Below are 22841 nucleotides of genomic sequence, written 5' to 3' on the forward strand. Positions count from 1 at the left end.
CTAAATGGGTCGTTTGGCCGAATACTTGAAAAGAGATTTTAAATTTTTGAACACTACTAGATTCCTAAATGGACTTTTTTTGCTTTCCACAATTCTGTTTTTTGACATTATAAATATGGGATTTATTGTTAAATTGTATATTGTATAAAACAGATATTTTATATTTCCGATGGATTCGTTATTCTTTTAAAGCTAAGCTTTTAGTTATGTAATTTGTATCTTTTAGCCACCCTTTTTAACATGAGCAGTTCTTTGGAGTTTTGATGATACAGGCCGGACTCGATTATCCGGAGGCTCGATTAACCGGAGGCTCGATTATCCGGGGCTCGATTATCCGGAGAAAATGGCTCGATTATCCGGAGTCATATTTTTTTACCTATCTTGCAAATTATTTTTCATAAACCGCTTGGAAAACCGACTTTCGATCCGAGGACGAGTAACATACATCGTTCGACTAAGTCTGACAAGATCGGGAAATGACTATATTTAAGTGTTTGTGTGCCTTTGTTACAAAATCCGGCGTTAAGGGGTTTTGGATTAACTTTGACCTGAAAGGAATCAAACATATCATGTGCCACAACAACATACAAAAACTGAATCTCATGATGGTCCGTTCACTAATTACGTCACGTTTCAGGGGGGGGGGGAATGGCAACCGAACAAAATTTTTGAAGATCCGTAAAAAAAATATGTACCGAAGGGCCTTTAACCCTCCGTTACTCGCGCTGTTGTACTTTGTACAACACACATGAGTTTTCCATTGCCATTTTGTTGCTGAGTTACCAATCGATCTGAAACCAGCGAGTATTCCTCAAAAAACTTGTTTTAATCTAAACAAGCTAAACTTTGATTAAACTAAAAAATGCGGATAATAGGGAAAATGTAAATGGAAATCGCGAAAACTGTGACCATACTACGTGGGATTTGACTTAATTGATTACAACATGGAATATATCAAGATTCTGGCAAGATAGAAAGTTACTGTCTCTGACAAAGTTGTTCAGGAGATCATAGCCTTGTCGCTGGTGGACAGTAGTTCAGAATTTTCTCTCTACGTAGCGTTAGTGTACATGTGAAATTCTCGCATGTGATATATCTCGAGATCCTGACCAGATAAAAAGTTACTGTCTTTCACAAAGTTTTTCAGGAGGTCAAAGCCTATTGCTTGGTGCTCAATAGTTCAGAAATTGCTCACTACGCGACGCTTGTATACACGTGAAATTCTCATATAAAATATCTCAAGTTCCCAACCAGATAGAAAGGTATTGTCTTCGGCATAGTTGTTCAGGATGTCAAGGCTTTTTCACAGGTGGACAGTAGTTCAGAGTTTTCTCACTTTGCGGCGCTACTATAGATGTGAAACTCTTGCATATAAAATGTCTCTAGATCCTGACCAGATAGAAAGTAAATGTATTGGGCAAAGTTTTTCAGAAAGTCAAGATCTTTTTGTCACCCAATAGTTTAGAATTTTCTCACTATGCGGTGCTAGTATATACGTGCCTTTCTCCCATATTCAATAGCTCGAGATCTTGATCAGCTAAAAAGTTGCTGTCTTCGGCATAGTTGTTTGGGGGATCAAGACTTTTTGGCTGGTAAACAGTAGTTAATAATTTTCTCACCACGTGGCGTTAGTATACATGTACACTTCTCGCATATGCATATCTCGAGATCCTGATCAGATAGGAAGTTGTTCAGGAGGTCAAGATCTTTTGGCTGGTGGACAGTAGTTCAGAATTTTCTCACTTCATGATGCTATTATACATGTGAAATTCTCGCATATAAAATACCTAACGTTCTTGACCAGATAGAAAGTTACTGTCTTGAACAAAGTTGTTCAGGAGTTTAAAGCCTAGAGTTTATTAGAAAATTCTAAACTATTGTTCACCAGCCAAAAGACTTTGACCTCCTGAATAACTTTGTTGCAGACAGTAACTTTCTATCTGGTCAGGATCTCGAAACAAACCACATGCGAGAATTTCACGTGTGTTCTAGCGCTACGTAGTGAGAAAATTTTGAATTACTGTCCACTAGAGAAATCTATCTGATCAAAATTTCGAGATATTTTACATGCGAGAATTTCGCGTGTATACTAGCGCCACGTAGTGTGAAAATTCTGAACTATTGTGCACCAAGCAATAGGCATTGACCTCATGAACAACTTTTTCGAAGACAGTAATTTTCTACCTGTTCAGAATCTCGAGCTTAGCATACGCGATAATTGTACACGTTTACTAGCGCCATGTGGTGCAAAATTTCTAGGCTACTGTCCACCAGCCAAAAATTCTTGACCCCCTGAAAAAGTTTGCCGAAAACAGTAACATTCTATCGGCTAAGGATTTCGAGCTATTGTATATGCGAGAATTCCATGTGTATACTAGCACCGAGTAGGGAGAAAATTCTGAACAACTGTCCACCAACGAAAAGATCTTGACTTCCTGAAAAACTTTGTCAAAGACATTTATTCTTTATTTCGTTATCTAGTTATGTATCACATGCGAGAAGTTAACATGTATACGAGCACTACCTAGTGAGAAGATTTTGAACTACTGTTAATCAGCAAAAAAGCTATGATCTCCTGAACAGCTTTGCCTAAGACAGTAACTTTCTATCTGGTCAGGATCTCGAGATATTTTATATGAGAATTTCAAGTTTATACTAGCACCGTGTAGTGAGAAAATTCTGAACTACTGTCCACCAGCCAAAACTAATTGACACCCTGAACAAGTTTGCCGAAGACAGTAACTTCTATCTGCTCAGGATCTCGAGCTATTGTATATGCGAAAATTGCATGTATATACTAGCGCCACGTAGTGAGAATTTTCTGAACTACTCCACCAATGAAAAGATCTGGACTTCCTGCAAAACTTTGCCGAAGACAGTAACTTTTTATATGGTAAGGATCTAGAAATATTTTATATATGCGAGAATTTTACATGTACCGTTCCGATTCAAATTTCGGACGATTCAAATTTCGGACACTTTCATTTTTAATTAAATATTACATCCAGTTAGAAACAAAGTAATAATGTTAGATGATCGTGGAGGGCACAAGTCAAAAAAATTTAAAATTTACAAGACATGTGGATCATATTCGACCGAGATAATCAACTTTTAAAAGTGTCCGAAATTCGAGTTTAAGTGTCCGAAATTTGAATCGGCACGGTATACAAGTGCCGCGAAGTGAGAAAACACTGAACTACTGTCCACCAACGAAAAGGCCTTGACCTTCTGAACAACTTTGTCGTCGACAGTAATTTTCTATCTGGTCATGATCTCGAGATATATCACATGCGATAATTTCACATGTATTCTAGCGCTACGTAGAGAGAAAATTCTGAACTACTCTCCACCAGCGAAAAGATTATGATCTCTAGAAAAACTTTGCCGCAGACAGTAATTTTCTATCTGGTCAGGATCTCGAGATTCTAATGTGCCTCATGATAGGTTATTATCCAAGTCCGATTCTGGTCACTTTCCCGGGGCACCTGGAACTTGTCCGAAAGTGGCCAATATGGTCCAAGGTACTTAATTTTTTCCACCATTGATCTGGTTATCGAATTTTGATATAATCTGATGTGTCGCATGATAGGTTATTATTCAAGTCTGGTTCTGGCCACTTTTCCGGAGGCACCCGGAACTTGCCCGGAAGTGGCCAATATGGTCCATGGTACTTAATTTTTGCCACCATTGATCTTGATATCAAATTTTGATTTAATTTGATGTGTCGCTTAATGGGTTTTGTTCCTTTCAAGTCAAATTTAGCCTCATGGCCCATAAACGCCGAAACTTGTTCCGGCCATATCTACAAAACCAGTGGTCCGATTCCATAATCCTTCAAAAGCGTTCAATGGAGCCACTAAAACATTAAATGAGACCACATAAGACCAAAAAAAAAAATATTTTTTTTTATGGCTCGATTATCCGGAGGGCTCGATTATCCGGAGTGAAATTTTTTTCAAGACTCCGGATAATCGAGTCCGCCCTGTATTATTATTTTTTGCACAGTAAACGCAGGTTCGTCTATTATTTAATTAAAAAAATAGAAGGATCTGTGTCTAGGGGCACGAATGGAAGCTTGACGTAGGACCGCGAGTGGACGGAACAAATATGTTGATCATTTATTTCTTAACTCTTTCCGTTTTTGAATTAGTGGCCCTGAAAAGATACAAATCACTCAATAAAAAATCAAGATTCAGGATTTCGAGATAAATAGATAAATTCTTTAGAAAGCAAACTTAAGTCATTCTTCAAGATTCTAAATTATGAACAAACTATTTCTGAACTTCAAATGAACTCAAAGTGTATTTACGACGAACCGCAATAAGATCATACTTTAGAATTTATACAGATTATTTTACAGATTTTTGTCAACCATAAACAAATTAAAAAGATGTTTTACGGTGAAAATACAGATTGAAATTGGAAATAATGTGACAACACTGTGTCGTCTCCGTATTGCTGCGATGCGTGCTGTTTCACTCATACGTCGCTTATCCGTCCGTTGCTCGAAAGCAAATGACGAAGAAAACGATTTGGCAAGCGTTTTTATTATCGATGCTTTTCTCCTCCCTTCATTTCATTGGTGAAATGGTGAGCGATCAACCGAGCATTGAGCTCGCTCTTGTGAGCATACGCAATGTGTCGTTTGTTCCATTTGCGCTTTATCGTTGCGTCCGTGTTTGGGATTTTTCGTCACAAGTCTGAATTTTGATTTTTTTTTTTTAATGTGACCCCCATTATAGAAATTAAAGACTTAGTCCTACGTCAAAAAATATTTTAACAATATTAAGAGATTGTTCCTTTTTTCAAACATGAGCAGTTCTTTGCAGTTTTGTTGTTCGACATTCGGCCAAACGGCGTTCGACCAAACGACCAGGAACAAACTTACTGTATTCGGCCAAAATTTAAATGATAGCAAACTTAAAATCACAGCTATTTCTCACCAAAACATTTCACTGAATGCATTCAAACGATTCCTTAGTCTTTCAACTTCAAATCTGATAAGATTTTTACGATTGAGCAAACGTATTCTGCCAAATTTTTCTTGAAATGAATCATACGCACTACAAATTGCGGCTGATTTCGAGTTGCCGATAACAGAACAGCAGGGTTAACGCAAAGTTCATTTGAGAACGTTTTCAAACCGTTTTGGGTACTTCTGTCGATTCAAATGAATAGAGCAGTAAGCATCAAATAAATGTCAACAAACAAACACATTAAAAATGTGTGCGTGACGCTTAGAAAATGCTAATAAAAACACGGCCGCTGCTTGGACTGACGAGAATACGTAACTTCCTCTATTCAAAAACCGAGTAAATTCTACAGAAATACAGGAAAATGATAAGCGAAGAGCAGTTGCACCAAGTCTCTAAAAAATGAACGGTATGTTTGCAAGCGAATGAAGAAAATTTCGCTCCAATTGATTCGGGTTTTTATTGTATTTCAAAGTCAATCCTTCCTCTTTCTAGTGAAGTAGGGGAAATGGATGTAATGTCGGCCTAAATGCTCTTAATTTGGGCCCATACATAAATTCAGCAATCGACTAAATTTTCAATAGCGACCAAAAATATCCATTAGTATCGTCCCAATGACGCGTTCATCTAGATAAAATTGATAAATAGCAGATTTTTAGCGATGGCCCCAATCTTAGATCCATAGACCAACATTAGAGTACGGAGATGAACCAGCCTGCGGCTGCAAATCTCCTAAATAGAGATAATAATAATAATAATAATAATAACCAACATTAGAGCCATTTCCCCTATAAGCATTTTAAAAATATCCAAGGGAATTGTTGATTAAAATCATATTTCAATAGTGTGTTTTTGCGCGTGCACTCAGTGATTCACTGCTAGAATTGAACCAATTAAATAAGTAATTCAAAAAGTCTTTTCTGGCATTAAGAATTTGAAAACTTTTGGCATGAAAAATACTTGATATCTTAGTTAAGGTGATTTCTTGAAGCGTCCAACAATGGCGTCCAACAATCATGACGGCTGAACTGCCCTATCACTTCAAGTTTTCTAGAGCACAAATCTCCGGCACTGTTGTGACATCGCTCATGAAATTGGAACTCCATGTGTGCGAACATGAAGTTCCAGTTTCATTGTTGTATGTTTTGTGAGAGATTGACCATAAGAAAGCGATTCACCTAATTATACGTTTATATTTTAAATCTACTAGCTGCATACGACCCATGGCGTTGTCCACCGCAGCTAGACAAACTCATGGATCATGCTCAATATTAACTTCAATAAAAAGCTTGTTGCTTGTCAACAACTCAAATCCATCACACCACCGTAGTATCCGAACCCGTTCCCCATAGTAGGCGATGTGACTAACCGCACATCTACCTAGCAGCGCTCATATGTTGATTTGTGTTAGTAATGCCACTCACTCAGAGCTTTTATAGCATTCGCTGATAGCCGTGTAGTATACAGAGGAAAAGCCTTCCCCCAAACACACGGACGGGTGGCTCGCGGACATCCGCGTGCTCAGTATGAGTCTCAATTGTGGGGGGAAGCACAAACACAACATGACTGCGCTTTTGTTGCATGGTATAGACGTTGCTTGGCGCTAGGTAAATACAATGCGCACCATAAACCAGTTACGGTGGTTGGTCGGCCGATCGGTGCTTGAGGGATCTGCTGAAACAGCAGCTCAGCAGCAACCTCAGTCAGTTCCAACTCTTTCATTCGCTACGTTGTTGATCGGTATATGATCGCATAAACATTCAGTGCCTACTATTCGTACGTGTTGTTTGTGTGTACCGTTTTGATCGAGGTGAACGGATTCAAGTTCCGAGCGGGTGGTGATCGCGACCTCGTCCACAAGTTCGCACGAGATATCAGAACTTCAGAAGCGTTCTGCAATGGTGTGATAAAGTGCAGTAAACGAATCTAATTGTTCAATTAGTTGGGCAAATTTTACGGGAAATGTGTTACGACGCTGGGAAGTTTGCAAATTAGAAAATGACCGTAGCACGGCGTTGATTGGTGCTGAAAATGAAAGCTGCGACCGTGTAGTATAAAAACAATAATAGCAGCAGCAGCAGCAGTAAAAGCGACTTAAGCTGAAGACAGAGTGACTACAGCCCGTTCGTTCAAAACGAACGCTCGATTGCATAGCTGAGAGTAGCAAAAAAGCACAAGCGACTTACGAAATGTGGACCAATTTCAGGTACGACATGCGGTACGCGTAAGTTTGTTTTAAGTTGGTCGGAGAGGCGAACTTAGTCGTTTTAGGATTGGACAACTTTGGCATCAGGTTTCCACGGTTTGGTTTTCCTCTTTTACGGTCTTCCGAATGGTATGAATGAATTTCGAACTTTTTACGACACGAAAGTGATCCATAGTGGTCTGTTAATGAGAGAAAATCGTGACGTGCAGTTCAATTCATTTGATGATGTTTGATTCTTGAATCAATCGCCGCCGATGGAATGGAGTGATTCATGCGTGTCAGACTGAACATATTTGTTGAATGGTGGATGTTGTCGTAACGCAAGACTGCATTTGCGATACATGCTGTTAGATAAGATAAAGGAAGATCCCTGATTTGGACGCTCGCTTGTTCGATTGTTTTGTTTTCGGAACATGACACGTGTAAAACGATTAAGCATACGTATATGAAATTCGAAAAGTCTCGTTCAGATTTTGGCTAACCGTTGTTGTTAATTGGATGATGTTAATTCAATTTTCCCCAAGTAACCACCAAGCCCGTTAATAGCCCTCTAGTCGCCCTTTTTGCAATGTAAGGTTGTTATAGGGCTTGTAAAACTTCATATTAGCCGTATATCAGCATTTTATTGCAAAGAGGGCGATTATCGGGCTTGTTGGTTACTTCGGATAGTCCTAATTAGTTCAAAAATTGAACAAAACTGACATATTTCAAATGATTCTTCTGCTCATAATCGAGCCATTACAAAATTGTATCACGGGTAGTGGCTAAGTTTTTCATAAACGTCAAGAATTTTTAGTCGTGTTGCCTAAATCATACTGGATATTGTTGTAAACTGCTGACTAAGCTCTTTTGCTAATACCAGATTTGGAGTAAACAACCAATGCACGTCGTAGATTGTAAACACTCAACCAGGAAAACCGCGAGAACCGGAAATTAACCGGAAACCGAAACCAACTGGGAATTTGATGGTATTCTCAAAATATGTTTTTACGTATTTTGATCGAATTCTGTTACTGATTTGTACTTCTCAGTAGACTTGTGCGGCGATCAAAATATTTTCGGCGACCGCGTGATATGTTGTTTTCTGCCGGCGGCGTGGCGGCGTCACGCCGTTTGCTTTCGGTGGCGGCGGCGTTGGTCGGCGTGAGTTTATTGTGAATGATTAGAAAAAATACTTTCCAAACCAATCGCACATGGACAAAAAATGCTACCCACATTTGAGTTCAGGTTACTCAAAATCGCTAAAACGTTGGTCACTTATAGTATGAGTAAATTTTCCGACACTTTCTCCGGGAAAACTTCTCTAATATGGGGAAAATTTAAGAAAATTGTACACAGGTTAGAAGTGTACTAGTAGACAGACTAAAACCACAATCAATTTTCCTCGTATTCGAGAAGTTTTCCTCGCAAAAGCGTCAGAAAATTTACTCATTCTATGGGTGACCTACGTTTTCGCGAATTTGAGTAACCTGAACTCAAATATGAGTAACTCTTATTAAATTTTGAGTATTTTCATTGGCCGTGCATGCGGAATTTGTTGAGAGAAATATGTTAAGTGCTTGTTAAAATTGCAGAGGTGGAGTCATATGGCAAAGTGGCAACCCTTTTATCAAGTATAAGAAAAGTAAGTTCTGTAATGCTGGATAGTATATAAAGAGTGACTGCATTACGTAATATTTTAATGGGCCCTAGGAATTCTTTCATGTATTGAGCATTACACGTAATTAATATGTTGATAACGATAAATCATATGCTTTTATTACTGTGATACATATTTGAATCCATACGTATTGTAGTCATATAACTTTATTTTTGTATTTGAAGATGATGTCTTTCGTATGTACGGAGAATCCCGCACAACTTGCAAGATATTAAAAAAAGGTCAAATATCAACGTATTGTTGATAATAGTCACTTATTTACCTTTATGTAAATTCGATCCTCGTCGTAAATCTGCAAAACTCTATTTTTGCAAATGCTGTAATTGTCATGAGTGAAGATTGCTTTATCCACATTGTTAGGGTGGATGCCTGACCGACGTGCAGATACGGTTAGCCCAGCGGTGTTAAAAACTCGTTCACTTGGCGTGCTGGTGGCGGGCACACACAGTACCTTGCGAACCAAGGCTGCCAACCAAGGATACTTACTTAAGGGCCCTGTAACCATCAGAGGTGCAACCTACGGGGGCTACGCGAAGACTTCCATCCTAGACGGCTGCTCGGTTTTGCCTTGACCTGGGCCCAGATCAGATTCCTATCGACTTGCTTTATTTTCTTGTTGAGGCTCCGCCGGGATGAGCCCCTGGGTCTGCCTCTGCTGCGATGTGCTGCCGGATTCGACTTCGCCCCACTTCCACTTTCGCTCTCGAATTTCTGTTGCTATCGGCTTCTGATGACACCGACGATGGAGCTCGGCATTCGAGATCCAGTTGTGAGGCCACCAGGCACGAATTATAAGACCTGCAGCTTCTGAGTGTTCTCCGCTGATACACACCACGTTGGCGTATAACAACACAGATTTCACGTTAGAGTTGAAATTTTGATGCGTTGACTTATCTGGTTTGATTTCCATACGTTTCGAAAACTCGCCAAAGGCAGCCCTAGCCTTCTTGATTCGTGTACCTATGTTGCTATTGGTCCCGCCGTTCGACGCTATTTGGCTGCCAAGATATTGTAAACATGTGACCTTCTCCACTGCTTGCCCCGCTACCGTAAAGTTGGAAGGGTTGCCCGTGTTGACATCCAACGATTTGGTCTTGTTGACGTTGATGGTGAGACCCTCCGCAGAGGAGCAGTAGAGCAACATCATCAGCCAAATCGAAGTCGTTGAGATGCTCCATGATGATAGGCTGCCAAAGCAGCCCATGGTTCGGTACACGGTCAATTGCACCCACCATGATCTCGTCGATTACGATGAGGAAAAGTAGCGGTGATAGTATACATCCTTGTCTCACACCAGCGACTACCCGGATAGGGTCAGACAAGGCTCCGTTATGCAGAACTCTTCACGTGAAAGCCTGATACCAACAATCAATACGCAACTAACGATTTTAAATTGGATTACTACTTGACTAGCCTAGTGGTCCCAAGCAAATCGACCAACGTACCCCATTCTAGTATAAATTCCAGTACTACACTATGTTTGTTTTGATTCGCTATGAAAGTTTGACCGATAAAATGAGGGGTTAGTGGATTTTCCTATGTTTCGAGGGGTGAATCGATTAGCTTGGGACCGAAGATAGTACCAGAGCTTAGCCAAAAAGTTGAGCTCGTTTCTTCGGGACCTTCTGGTCTTAGAGTTACCTCTATGCTGATACTGCGCTTCGATGAGGTTGACGATTTTATCCGTGACAAGCTTTTTCATAGTCAATGAATACCAAATAAAAGGACTCTTGGAATTCATTGACCTGCTCCAGGATGATGCGAAGCGTGACAATATAGTGCACACAAGATCTTCCGGCACGGAATCCTGCCTGCTGCCGCCGGAGAGTCGCGTCGATCTTTTCCTCTATCCGATTCAGGATAACTTTGCACAGAACTTTGATAGCACTACACAGTAACATGATGCCTCGCCAATTGTCGCACACAATCAGATCCCCCTTCTTTGGGACCTTCACTTAGACGCCCTGCATCCAGTCGGCCGGAAAAGTCACGGTGTCCTAGATATTACAGAATAGTTGATGAAACATTTGAGCGGATAGCATGGGTTCAGCTTTGAGCATCTCTGCTGATATGCGATCGAGCCCTGGAGCCTTGTTGGATTTCATGCAAGGATACTGCAGCTAGTGATGTCCGATTACTACTCGATTAATCGAGCTAATCGATTATCTGTTAAAATAATCCTTTAATTTTTAATCGATTATTCAATGCCTTGATTTTCTGCTAATCGATTAATTGGCTTCGCATGAGCCATGATTATTTATATTTTTATTGGAAGTAGTAGTTGAATTTATTTTAGTGTATATAAACTTTAACTATTTTGTTTGTATTATTGCATGCGTGAAGTTAACGATTTTCATATTTGAAGATACTAACTGGCAAATAATAAGTCTGTTATTAAGTGGCCATTTTTATACAATTGATGAGGAGATGAAAGTATAGAGTTGATAATTCCGTTAGAGTACGGTAGTGTGAAAATTGTATATGGAGAGTAGAAAGCGAGCAAGGACAACTTTGAGGAAGGTACGAATCGGGTTGATCATCTCTCTTTACCAAACTCCCCAGTTGGAGAGGAATGGTGAGGGATGTCCCCCCACGCCACCACTGCCATAAAGAGGTGACCGCCGATTTTCTCATGTACCTAAGATGTGTGGAAACAGTTCTAGTCATTATCTGAAGGGAGGCATCTATTGTTGCCTCTTCCACTGTACGTGCTCCTGTCATCGTAATCTATCGTATAAAAATGATCACTTTAAGTCTGTTAATTGACGCTTATCATATTAAACTATGTATGTAGAACTTGCTTCTAAGCCAACAGAGCATCGATTAAACTATGTTCCATCCAAACTTGAAGTTCAGAACGTCTATTCTAAAAAGCAGGTCAGACAATAACAAAGTTAAGAAACCGTTTGTCTGGCCCTCATCTCAACATGATACTATTTCTGGATATACTATTGGAGAAGTTGTTTGTATCGAGTAATGTTTTTTTTTCAGGCAATGAGATTGCAGTCTAAAGTCAAAATCAATTCGCTATAAAGATGCAAGTTGTCTTTTCTCGCACTACTAATCTTATAAAAACGTTAATAAGAATTAAAGAGTAAAAGTGTATTTAATTGAAATGTAATGTCGGCCTAAATGCCCCTATAATTTGGCCCCATACATAAATTCAGCAATCGTCTAAATTTTCATTAGTGACCAAAAATATCCATTAGTGCCGTGCAAATGACGCGTTCATCTAGATAAAATCGTTAAGTAGCAGATTTTTAGTGATGGGCCCAATCTTAGATCCATAGGCCAACATTAGAGCCATTTCCCCTATCTCGAAACAATAATTTACACATGATCCAAGGATGAATAATCAACATCTGGTTGAACCACTTTCTTAAAGACGTTGGTTTTCTTTATTATCAGAGAGTATTAAAATTAATTTCATGTCGATTAATCGATGTCGATTACAATCATTAAAAATAAATAATCGATTAGTAAATAATCGATTAGCTGGGAAAATCGGACATCACTAACTGCAGCTTTCTAATTTTCCAAAAGCATAGAATATCTCTATCTACACTCAAAAAATTCCACACGTTTGATCGAAGTGTTTAAACACTTGATTTTTTAAATGCACAATCACATTTACTTTAAGTGTATTTCACCTTAGTTCAATGTGTTATACACGTTAATTTATAATGTTTGAAAATCTTTCACTATCTATTCAAGTGTATTACACATTGAATCACACTACATACTGTTCAAAACAGATGGATTTAAAGTGTTTTGCATTTCAATGCGATGTGAATTGCTTGCTCACAAAGGTAAACATCGAAAACAAGACTTGTGACTTTATCCTATCATCCCGCACCATATATGAGAACAACCGTGGCACAGTGAGATCGAACGAAGACACCGGCAGCGGCACACCCCAACAGTCCATAATCGAATCCCAAATCAGACCCATTAAAAAGATATGTGAAAGCTCTGGCAGTTTTGTTTATTTATTTGTCGATTCATGTTTAGAGTCGGTAAAATAGAAGTCGATAAAGTAGAATATTGTAGAATATTGAACTATGGTGTACAAAGCTATTGATATCACCAAATGAGGCACATAGAATCCAAGTGTGTCATAATTCAAATCCATAGTGTTCAGGCATGATTTATAGCATAAGATTCACACATGAAATGGATGTGTTTCACAATAAGCGCAACTTATACTAATACCTACACACTTAATCTAGCTCGGTAAAATCTCCAACAGCCGATTACCTCGGCATTTACTTTTGCTGATATCTCTGCAAAATATCTGTTTGTTAGCTGATATCTCAGCAAAATGGTATCTGTTAGCTGAGTCTTGGCTATTGTTTTACTGAATCTCAATAAAATGAATTGCAGAACTACTCGGTTGTTGAAATCTCGGCAAAAAAAATTACGTGTGTACATACAAACCATTATTTACAACTGTAACGTGTTGTAGACGAACTCCACCGAGCAGCTAGGAATTTTATTTTGCTGGGTCTCAGTGAAAAATTTGCCGAGATTCAGCTAACAAACGGGAATTTCGCCGAGATCTCAGCTAACAAACATAAATTTTGCTGAATGTCGACAAGTTTTTCACTGAGATCCATCAAGATAAAATGCCGAACTGCTCGGTGGTGCCCATCTCGGCAAAAAAAATCTAAGTGTGTTTGAAGCGGCTCCAGGAGTAGTCAAGGGAGGCATGTGCCACCCCTCCCCCCATTTGTCGTCAGTTTTGGCACTTGAACCACAAATGTACACACTCAGTTTTTTCTAACGAGCTCGGCTGTGCAAATCTTGGCAAAAATAACTATCTCAGCAAAAGTGACATTTGATTGCTGAGTCTCGGATAATGCTTAGATCAATCTCAGCAAACAAATGAAATGTTTGCTGGAATCTCAGTAAAACTTTTTTTACGGAGATTTGTGTCGCAAGCAACTTTTGTCTGCTATATGACCAATGTCACTTAAAACTACAACCATAGAGCCATATGACCACCATCGAACCAGTTATGGATATTCCAGATCATGGATCCGTATAGTAAAATTTGATATTTATCATAACCATATCAAACGACAAATCAAATCACATCTACCCGACGAAATATTATCAATGGCACACAAAACGACATCCATAGAGCCATATGGCCTCCGTAGATATTCCGGATATTCCGGATTATGGTTCCATAAGGTCAAACCATCTCTCATAGCCACTTGTAGATAGATTGTTGTTCCATATGGTCGAAATGTCATAGTTATGGCAAGTGAAATATCAAATCACATCTTCATGAAATATCCATGTGACCATCGTAAAACTATTTCGGATATTTTTGTTTATTGTGGCTGTCGAAACATGAATATAGCTACATACCGAACACAGGAGCAGCTGTATCGTTCTCAAGAAACACGCAAGTTCTACAAGAAACTCAACGCATCCCGCCAAGGCTTTGTGCCGCGAGCCGAAATGTGCCGGGATAAGGAAGGGGGTATCTTAACGGACGAACGTGAGGTGATTGAAAGGTGGAAGCAGCACTACGATGAACATCTGAACGGCGCAGAGGCGGAGGACTAAAGCGGCAGGAGGAATGGCTTCGTCGGTACAGCGGATGAGGGGGACATGCCAGCTACCACGATAGGTGAAGTTAAGGATGCTATCCGACAGCTTAAGAACAACAAAGCAGCTGGGAAAGATGGTATCGGAGCGGAACTTATCAAAATGGGCCCGGATAAGTTGGCCACCTGTGTTGGTTTTACCGGGAACCTGACCAGACTGATCAGGGCTACGATGGATGGTATACAGTGCTGCGTGAAGATATCGGGTGCGTTATCGGACTCGTTTGAAACTCGCAAAGGACTTCGACAAGGCGATGGTCTTTCCTGCCTCCTGTTCAACATTGCGCTAGAAGGTGTTATGAAACGTGCGGGCTTTAACATGCGGGGCAAGATCTTCAATAAGTCTAGCCAGTTCATCAGGGCCTCCCTTAGCTCAGTCGGTAAAGACGCAGCTACAAAGCAAGACCATGCTGGAGGTGGCTGGGTTCAATTCCCGGTCCGGTCTAGGAATTTTTCGGGTTGGAAAATTTCTCGACGTCCCTGGGCATAGAAGTATGATTGGACTTGCCACACAATTATACCAATGCAAAAATGGTACAGGCATCGAAAGCTCTCAATTAATAACTGTGGAAGTGCATCTCGAACACTTAGTTGAGAGCACGCAATAAGCTAATATGCGATATGTAATAAGCTTGAAATGCGAAGAAGAAGAAGAAACCAGTTCATCTGCTTCGCTGACAACGTGGACGTTGTCGGATGAACGTTTCAGGCCGTGGCGGAGCAGTACACCAGGCTGAAACGTGAAGTAGAGAAGGTTGGATTAAAGGTGAATACATTGAAGACAAAGTATTTGTTAGCTGGAGGAACCGAGCGGATTAGGGCTCGCATAGGCAGAAGCGTGACAATCGACGGAGATGAGTTCGAGGTGGTGGATGAATTTGTGTACCTCGGATCATTGGTGACGTCGGATAACAACTGCAGCAGAGAAATTCGTCGGCGTATTATTGCCGGAAGTCGTGCTTACTACGGACTCCACAAGACCCTGAGGTGGGGTAAACTTCACCTGCGTACTAACTGTACCATTTACAAGACGCTGATAAGATCGGTAGTTCTCTACGGGCACAAGACGTGGACGATGCTCGAGGAGGTAGATAGCACCACCAACCATAACCACATCAGACGCAATATAGATCACAACCGGTTTGAGGAGTGGGAACGTGCAGTACCACACTCACTTCCAAGTGAAGCGCAGCAGGCAGGGGAATCTATCCGGGACGCCTTACCCCAACCCGTTGATGGTGAACCCCCCTCTGCGGCCGGTCTCTACAGGACATACTCTCGATCCCCAAATAGAAATGCATACAATCAAGCCTCATCCACGGACAACAACTCCGTAAACCAGCCTGAAGAACATCCTTTCCCAAAGTCCCCAAACATACATTCCTCCTTAACCGAACATGCTGATAATCCCAATACTAACTCAAACCGCCTAAATGCCTTCACAACACGCTATGCTCGATCACCTTTACCTTCGAACAACTTCAACCAATTGCCTGCAACGAGCGAGGAGGAATTCCCTACGGGTGAAATTATTCCGCTACAGAATAATCTAACCAATCGAACTACAACGAAACAAATCATCCAGACAAAACTATCGCAAGCTACTGCTAGCCATCGTTACATAGCAACGAGAAGCTGCAGTTCCAACAACTCCGGAGTGGGGTCCGTAAACCCCAACCGACCCCGACCTTAGATGTACCCAATATTTGGACTGAGCCTTTGGCGGCAGCCGCACCGGGAAACTTGTCTTCTCAGGCAAGTAATCATAATGTGGTAAAACAAAGAACAAATTACGTCCTAGCGACTCCCTCTACAGGAAGCAACCATCAATCAACTTCCGCCAATGGATCGACAGTACCATGCTCTGGAACATCAAATCGCTCATCCCAATCAGATCTTTCTGACACGGATTCATTATCAACATCATCGTCTGAGAACATCACTCAAACCTTCGCATTGCAGTGGAATATTCGCAGTGTTTGGCGAAACTATCCAGAATTCCGGAAAATAGTAGACGACAGCGTTCCTGTAGCCATATGCCTCCAGGAGATGATGACCGACAAAACGGACAATCTCCTTAACAACAACTACAAATGGATCATACGCAGTCGTCCTGAAAGTATGGGCAAAGGTATCGTTGGATTGGGTATCCGTAAAGATATTCCACACCAAATTATTGATATTACGTCTAGTTTGCACGTTTGCATTGCCAGAATTGGAAAACCGTGGAGCCTCACAATTATTTCAATATACGTGCCACACGCAACGAGCAGCGACGAGTTGATCGGTAAATTGAAGGACCCCTTGCAATCTCTCGAGCCACATTTTCTCTTCTGTGGTGATTTTAACGCTTCTCATGAAGTGTGGGGCAGTACAAAATCAAACCTTCATCTTGAATGGGCGGTCGACAACAACCTTGTAGCTTTGAATAACGACTCTCCAACTCAATATCAAGTTACTACCGGCTCCTTCTCTGCTATCAACATCACCTTCGCTTCAAATTGTCTCGCGTCCAAATTCTCTTGGAGCTGTGAAGAAGACTTGCACGGAAGTGACCATTTTCCAGTACAAATTCGGTCGAACGATCTGCTCCCAACCATCCTCTCAACAAAAAGATGGCTCTACAAGGATGCCGATTGGACTAAATTTGAAACAATCGTTGCTGCTAAAATCTCTTCTGATTCTGACGTCTCCATAGAAAAGATCTCGCAGGGCATCTTCGAAGCCGCATCGGAATCCATTCCTAAAACACAAGGCAAATCCGTGAAGAAAAGGCAAATATGGTGGAACGAAGAAATTAGTCAAGTGGTAAAAAGGCGCAAGAGGGCTTTGAGGAAGTTACGAAAATTTAAGGGCGATGGCACAGGTAAAAACGAGCTGCAGCAACGTTCAACAAAGTGAGGATCGAAGCAAAAAAGATGATAGAAGACGCAAAGAAGGATTCTTGGTCTAACTACCAAGAGATCTTTACGGCCAAATTTAGTACCGCTCAGCTGTGGCAAAACTTCAACAAGCTTACGGGTAAACGACGAAACAAAGGTCCAGGTGTAGTTATCAACGGTGAACACAATAGCGACCCATCTGATATCGCTAATCATTTCGCAGACTTCTTTACATCCACCTCTGCAACTGCTGGTTACTCCGAAGAATTCCTTAAAACAAAACAGGAAAAAGAGAAAACTGAGCTCGACCTGAATCCTGGGGAAGAGTCACTCCTGGATAAAGAATTCTCTGTACAAGAACTCTTTCTAGCATTATCAGGAGCTAAAGGAACATCAGTTGGACCGGATGATATCGGATATCCGATGTTAAAACGCCTTCCTTTTCACTGCAAGATGAGTCTTCTCAAAGCTATCAACCGCATCTGGGCCAGTGGTGTAATTCCTTGCGCCTGGAAAGAAAGCATAATAATCCCAATACCCAAACCAGGAGAGAATACAAATGAGGTTAATAGCTTCCGACCAATCTCTTTAACAAGCTGTGTTGCGAAGACAATGGCAAGGATGGTCAACCGCCGCATGATTGACCACCTAGAAACCAAAGGAAAGCTGCATCCTCGACAATTTGTTTTTCGTCGAGGTAAAGGTACAACCTGCTATCTCGCGGATCTAGACGAAACCATTACGGAGGCAGCGAACAAAGGAGAACACAGCGAAATCGTGGCTTTGGACATCAAAAAAGCATATGACGAGCATGGCATAGAAATATTATGGAAAGCATAATCGAAAGCAAAATGGGCCAAAAAATGAATAATTTTGTATATAATTTCCTGCAAGACCGATCTGGCAGAGTTTGTTTTAACAGTCAACTGTCGAAGTCCACTCGGTAGGAAAATGGTGTACCTCAAGGGTCGGTACTATCAGTCTCTCTCTTTCTCCTTTCCATGAACTCACTATTCACTGTTGTTCCAAAAAAAAATTACAAGTTTTTCTCTACGCTGATGACATACTGATCGTCGCAACGGGAAAACGTGTCAGCTATTTAAGACGAAGATTGCAAAAAGCTGTTAAAGCGGTGGAAAAATGGACTACAAGCATCGGCTTTCAACTATCTTCTTCAAAATCCGCAACCATGCACTGCTGCAAGATGAAACGGCATCGTAGATGGCACCTCGAGGGAGCAACAATTTTGCTAGGAGGTTCAGAAATTAGCAAACCAAAATTAATAAGAGTTCTTGGTATCATTTTTGATCGAAAATGCTTAAAGGTGCATACTCAAAGCAATTGAAAGAAGAATGCAGCAGTCGATTGAACCTTTTGAAAGCTATATCAAGAAAAGCAGACAGGAAAACATTGCTCTAAATTGGGGACGCTATAGTCACCTCCAAATTGATGTACAGTTTGGAAATATTACGCAAATAAAACATCGCTACACTGTCTCCTACGTACAACCAAATAATAAAGACGGCCTCTGGAGCTCTACGAACCACCCCAGCCCTCTCACTAGCCGTCGAATCAGACTGTCTACCTTTGCAGCATCTAGCTACTATCGGATTGGTAAGAAAGGCCTGTGCGATACTGAAAAAATCCCCGAAGGAATGTAATTTTCTATGGAACAAAGCCAACATTGCATTTCGAACCCTAACGGGTAAGTCACTGCCACAGATCTGTAAGCTAGACAGAATACTTCCTAGAACATGGTTTCAAAAAACACCGTACGTTGACTGGACTATTAAGTCAAAAATCAGAGCTGGTCATGCTCCTCAACTGGCTATGGAAACCTTTCGAAAGCTGTTAGAAGAAAAGTATCAGCAATTCGAACAATGGTACACTGATGGATCACTAGCCGAAGAAAAAATAGGATATGGAGTAATTGGACCATCTATCAAGATTGAAGTTAGCTTAGCTGACCAATGCTCCGTTTTCTCAGCTGAAGCAGCAGCACTTGTAGCTACAACTCAACATGCCAGAAATAAATCCGTAATTTTCAGCGACTCCGCCAGCTGCCTACTAGCACTAGAATGGGGGAAATCAAAGAATCCTTTTATCCAACGTATTAAACGAGAGACTGCAAACAAAGATGTACGTTTTTGTTGGATCCCCGGTCATTCTAGCATACCGGGAAACGAAGAAGCTGATAATGCAGCTTACCTTGGAAGACACCAACAGAGAACTAACACCCAAGTCCCAGCACAAGACATCATTAAATGGACTCAAAAAGAAATATGGAAAGCACATCAGGAATCATGGGATAAGGCTCCAAGGAAAAACCTCCGAATTGTGAAGTCTACAATAGGTAGATATTCCGACAGGAAAAACAGGAAAGAGCAGATTGTCTTAACTAGACTTCGGCTCGGTCACCCTTGGTTAACAAAGCAACATTTTTTTGAAAGGAAACCACCGGAAACATGTAGGGTTACGGTATGTAATGTGGGTCTAGTCCTTTCATTCGGCCTATCACGCAAATAAATAATTAATTAAGGAATATTACACAAAAAATAAGGAAAATATTGATCACTGATGATTGATAAATGTGTACCACACACAAATCAATTTATATCACAACATTTCAATACATTTTCAGCTCTCGTAAGTAATAAAACTGGTTGAGAATATCACTCTGTTCGGAGTTTTTAGCCGCCATGACTTCTAAGGTTAAGATGGGAAGGTTGCACTGACGATCATCAAATGGCCTGATTATGGCATTTATTGAATGGAATTACCTGATAATACACACTAGACGTAAAACTCACAGTTACTGTTTGAATATTTTATGTTTATTTTAATTGTTTAACAACGTTTTCACAAGTAAATCATGGACCCAACTTTAGGGACACATTTCTTTTCTATGTTCCTAACTTTGGCCCATGAAATTCATTTGACAGCATATAGCAATAAGAGTAACGTCAACAATGTGGTTTGCATTTGGATGATAAGGAACGAACAGGAAGGGAGATTTTTTCTGCCAAATCTGTATAATGAACATCACAATGTTTTGATTTAGATATTCTGCGGTCGAAAGACGATAAGCGAAATTTTTAATTTTTAATTTTTAACTTGAGTGATTTAATGTAGTTTTCGTAAAATTTTCTCTAAGAAATGTTTTGAGGAATGAAGAGTATTAAGTTAACAGTGATAGTGATAAAAAAAATACATAAGAAAACGTTACCAAGAGCGTTTTTTTTGAGAATCAAACAGGATAGGACGAAGTTGCATCCATAAATAGACCCAATTTGGGGACAATAGACCGATATTACATACATTTCCCTGGTGAGTTTTTGTCTTAAAAAAAGTAAGTTTTTCAACTTTTTGCGGTTCCTGATAGCAAACGACATGATTAGCATATCTAAGCATACCATTTAGCAGTAGAATATCGTTTGCAGGTAAATTAATTGATGAGTTATGATTAAAAACGTAATCTATGGCTGCATATTAGACCGAGGTTAGGGACGTATACCCTATCACCTGTAATCGCAACATAACAGTTCATCATATACTTTGCTGCATGCCAAAGATACAACCTTGAGCGACACAATCTCGAGATTACCAATGACATACACGAAATTCTTCGCAACGACAAAGCTGCCGAGGATAAGCTAATCAACTTTATGAAAAAGGTAGAACTTTTCAACAAAATATAGCGTGAAACTTAGCATTTTCGTTATACATAAATTGTTAATAAACTTATATTACCGCAGAGACGAATGCCCTTTAAACGGCGCCGGTGGTGTAGTGGTAAGCGTGATTACCTCTCACCTTAGCAGGCCTGGGTTCAATCCCAGTCGGCGCCGCCGGGATGTTCTGAGGCATAACATCTCTGATCACGCCTTCCTTCGGATGGGAAGTAAAGCCGTTGGTCCCCGGTTCATGAGTTGATGGGTCGATAGGTAGGGTCCAGGTGTGGGAGCTGCCTTCCTGGCACGTCGGTAGCATTGGTGCTCAGCACGGAAAACAAGATCGACGGAAAAAACAAACCAAAGGAAAAAAAAAAAAGAATGCCCTTTAAGGGTAAAGTCTCTATAAACAATAATAAAAAAATACGAACGTCCTTGTCATTAAGATGATTCTCGGTGGTCCAAAATCAACAAAATCATAAATTTACTTTCAAAATTAAACCGTTCGATTTTGACACGATTCGATTTTGGTAACACTAAATATTCGGGCATGTTGCCAAAATCGAACGGGTACTGCATATCTGCTCATCAAATTGCAAATGATTGACTGCTTGATTATTATGAGGTATAAATGTTTATGGCACATTCTACCAGGATGTATCCACGTCTTGTCCTGATTTTTTGACAGTTTTTCTAGAGTAACTGAAAAAAATTAAAAATATCCCTTATGTATTATTGCAGATTTGGAAAATGTGATAAATTTCCTAAAATAATTGACTAAATATTTATGATTAGAATAGCTCAAAATGATTTCTCACCTACACTACTCAACAACTACTCACCAAAACGTTTTGAGCTATTCTAAATACAGATCAGTTGCGTGATATTTCACGTAAATCGGACGTGAAGATTTTTTAGAGTGTACGATGTAGAAATTTGAAATTCCTAATTCCACTGCTTCCCTGAGGTTTCTCGGATGCCATTTGTTTATGATTCTCAAACAAATTTCCCACCTGAAAATCCCATTACCATTTGATAAACACATTTCCACAGTAGCTCGCTTTCACCGACTCACGTCAGGTCCTCCTTCCTCACCAGTGTTGTTCGATTTTTATCGCCATCGACTAACGACGATTGATAACAATTAAATCATGGCAAATAACGGTTCCATATCTCTCGTGCTGCTCCGTACGGACTCAATGCTCATCGCGGGATGCTTGGGAAGTTTATAATACCCTTCTTGGTTCTTATCGCAAAATGTGATTGTCCACCGGTAGAAATTCATACGCCATTCAGATTCCAGTATCAGTACTACTACCGTGAACGATAGCCGTGTAGTTGACACCGGTGTGCCTATGCTTCAATTAAGTTATGCAAATTGTGATTTCTGACTTGGATTTGTTTTTTCGGGATTCAGTAGAATAATTTGATGTTGAAAAGTGTTAAGTGCGTAGTTTAATTTTGCTAGATTTTTCAGCAAGATACCTGCAAGTCGCCGCCTCGTTATGGAATCCAAAGACGATGACTATGGAATTTTCAATGACACCGTTCGTTTAATTAGGTTAAATACATTTTAGTACACATATTCGATTATTTAGATGGGTAACAGTGGATACTTAGTGGAAACTTCGATGTTTAGTACAAAACCAAATCTACGCAGAATAATTTCCGATTTGACGATCATGGGACAGTCACAGTGCCTACCACTTCAGGAAGGAGTGTTATCTCTTGCTCTACCTCGCGCTATATAGATGTGTTGTATACGCTTATTAATAATGTATACGAATCCAAACTCTCGTCTGCCCCATTTTCTGTTTATACATCGCCTGGT

At 40.3% G+C, this 22841-nt stretch overlaps 1 protein-coding gene across 6 annotated transcripts in view; it reads left to right on the top strand.

Annotated features, from left to right (window-relative positions):
- ATP7 (copper-transporting ATPase 1) overlaps positions 1 to 22841 on the top strand; it is a 64915-nt gene that overhangs the window by 22163 nt on the left and 19911 nt on the right. The window contains exon 1 of one of the 6 annotated variants that reach the window (XM_065227884.1): positions 6968 to 7179. The exons of 4 other annotated variants lie outside the window; for them this stretch is intronic. In XM_065227884.1, the coding sequence (XP_065083956.1) occupies positions 7163 to 7179 (17 nt within the window). In that variant the 5' untranslated portion in view covers positions 6968 to 7162. Of the gene's footprint in view, positions 1 to 6967; positions 7180 to 22390; positions 22572 to 22841 lie in introns of those variants that run through there. One more of the 6 variants, XM_065227883.1, reaches the window with a different exon arrangement.

This window comes from Ochlerotatus camptorhynchus, unplaced genomic scaffold (genome assembly GCF_037179485.1).
Source record: "Ochlerotatus camptorhynchus isolate MF236.1 unplaced genomic scaffold, CSIRO-AGI_Acam_v1.1 ptg000277l, whole genome shotgun sequence".
Taxonomy (NCBI): Eukaryota; Metazoa; Arthropoda; class Insecta; order Diptera; family Culicidae; genus Ochlerotatus; species Ochlerotatus camptorhynchus.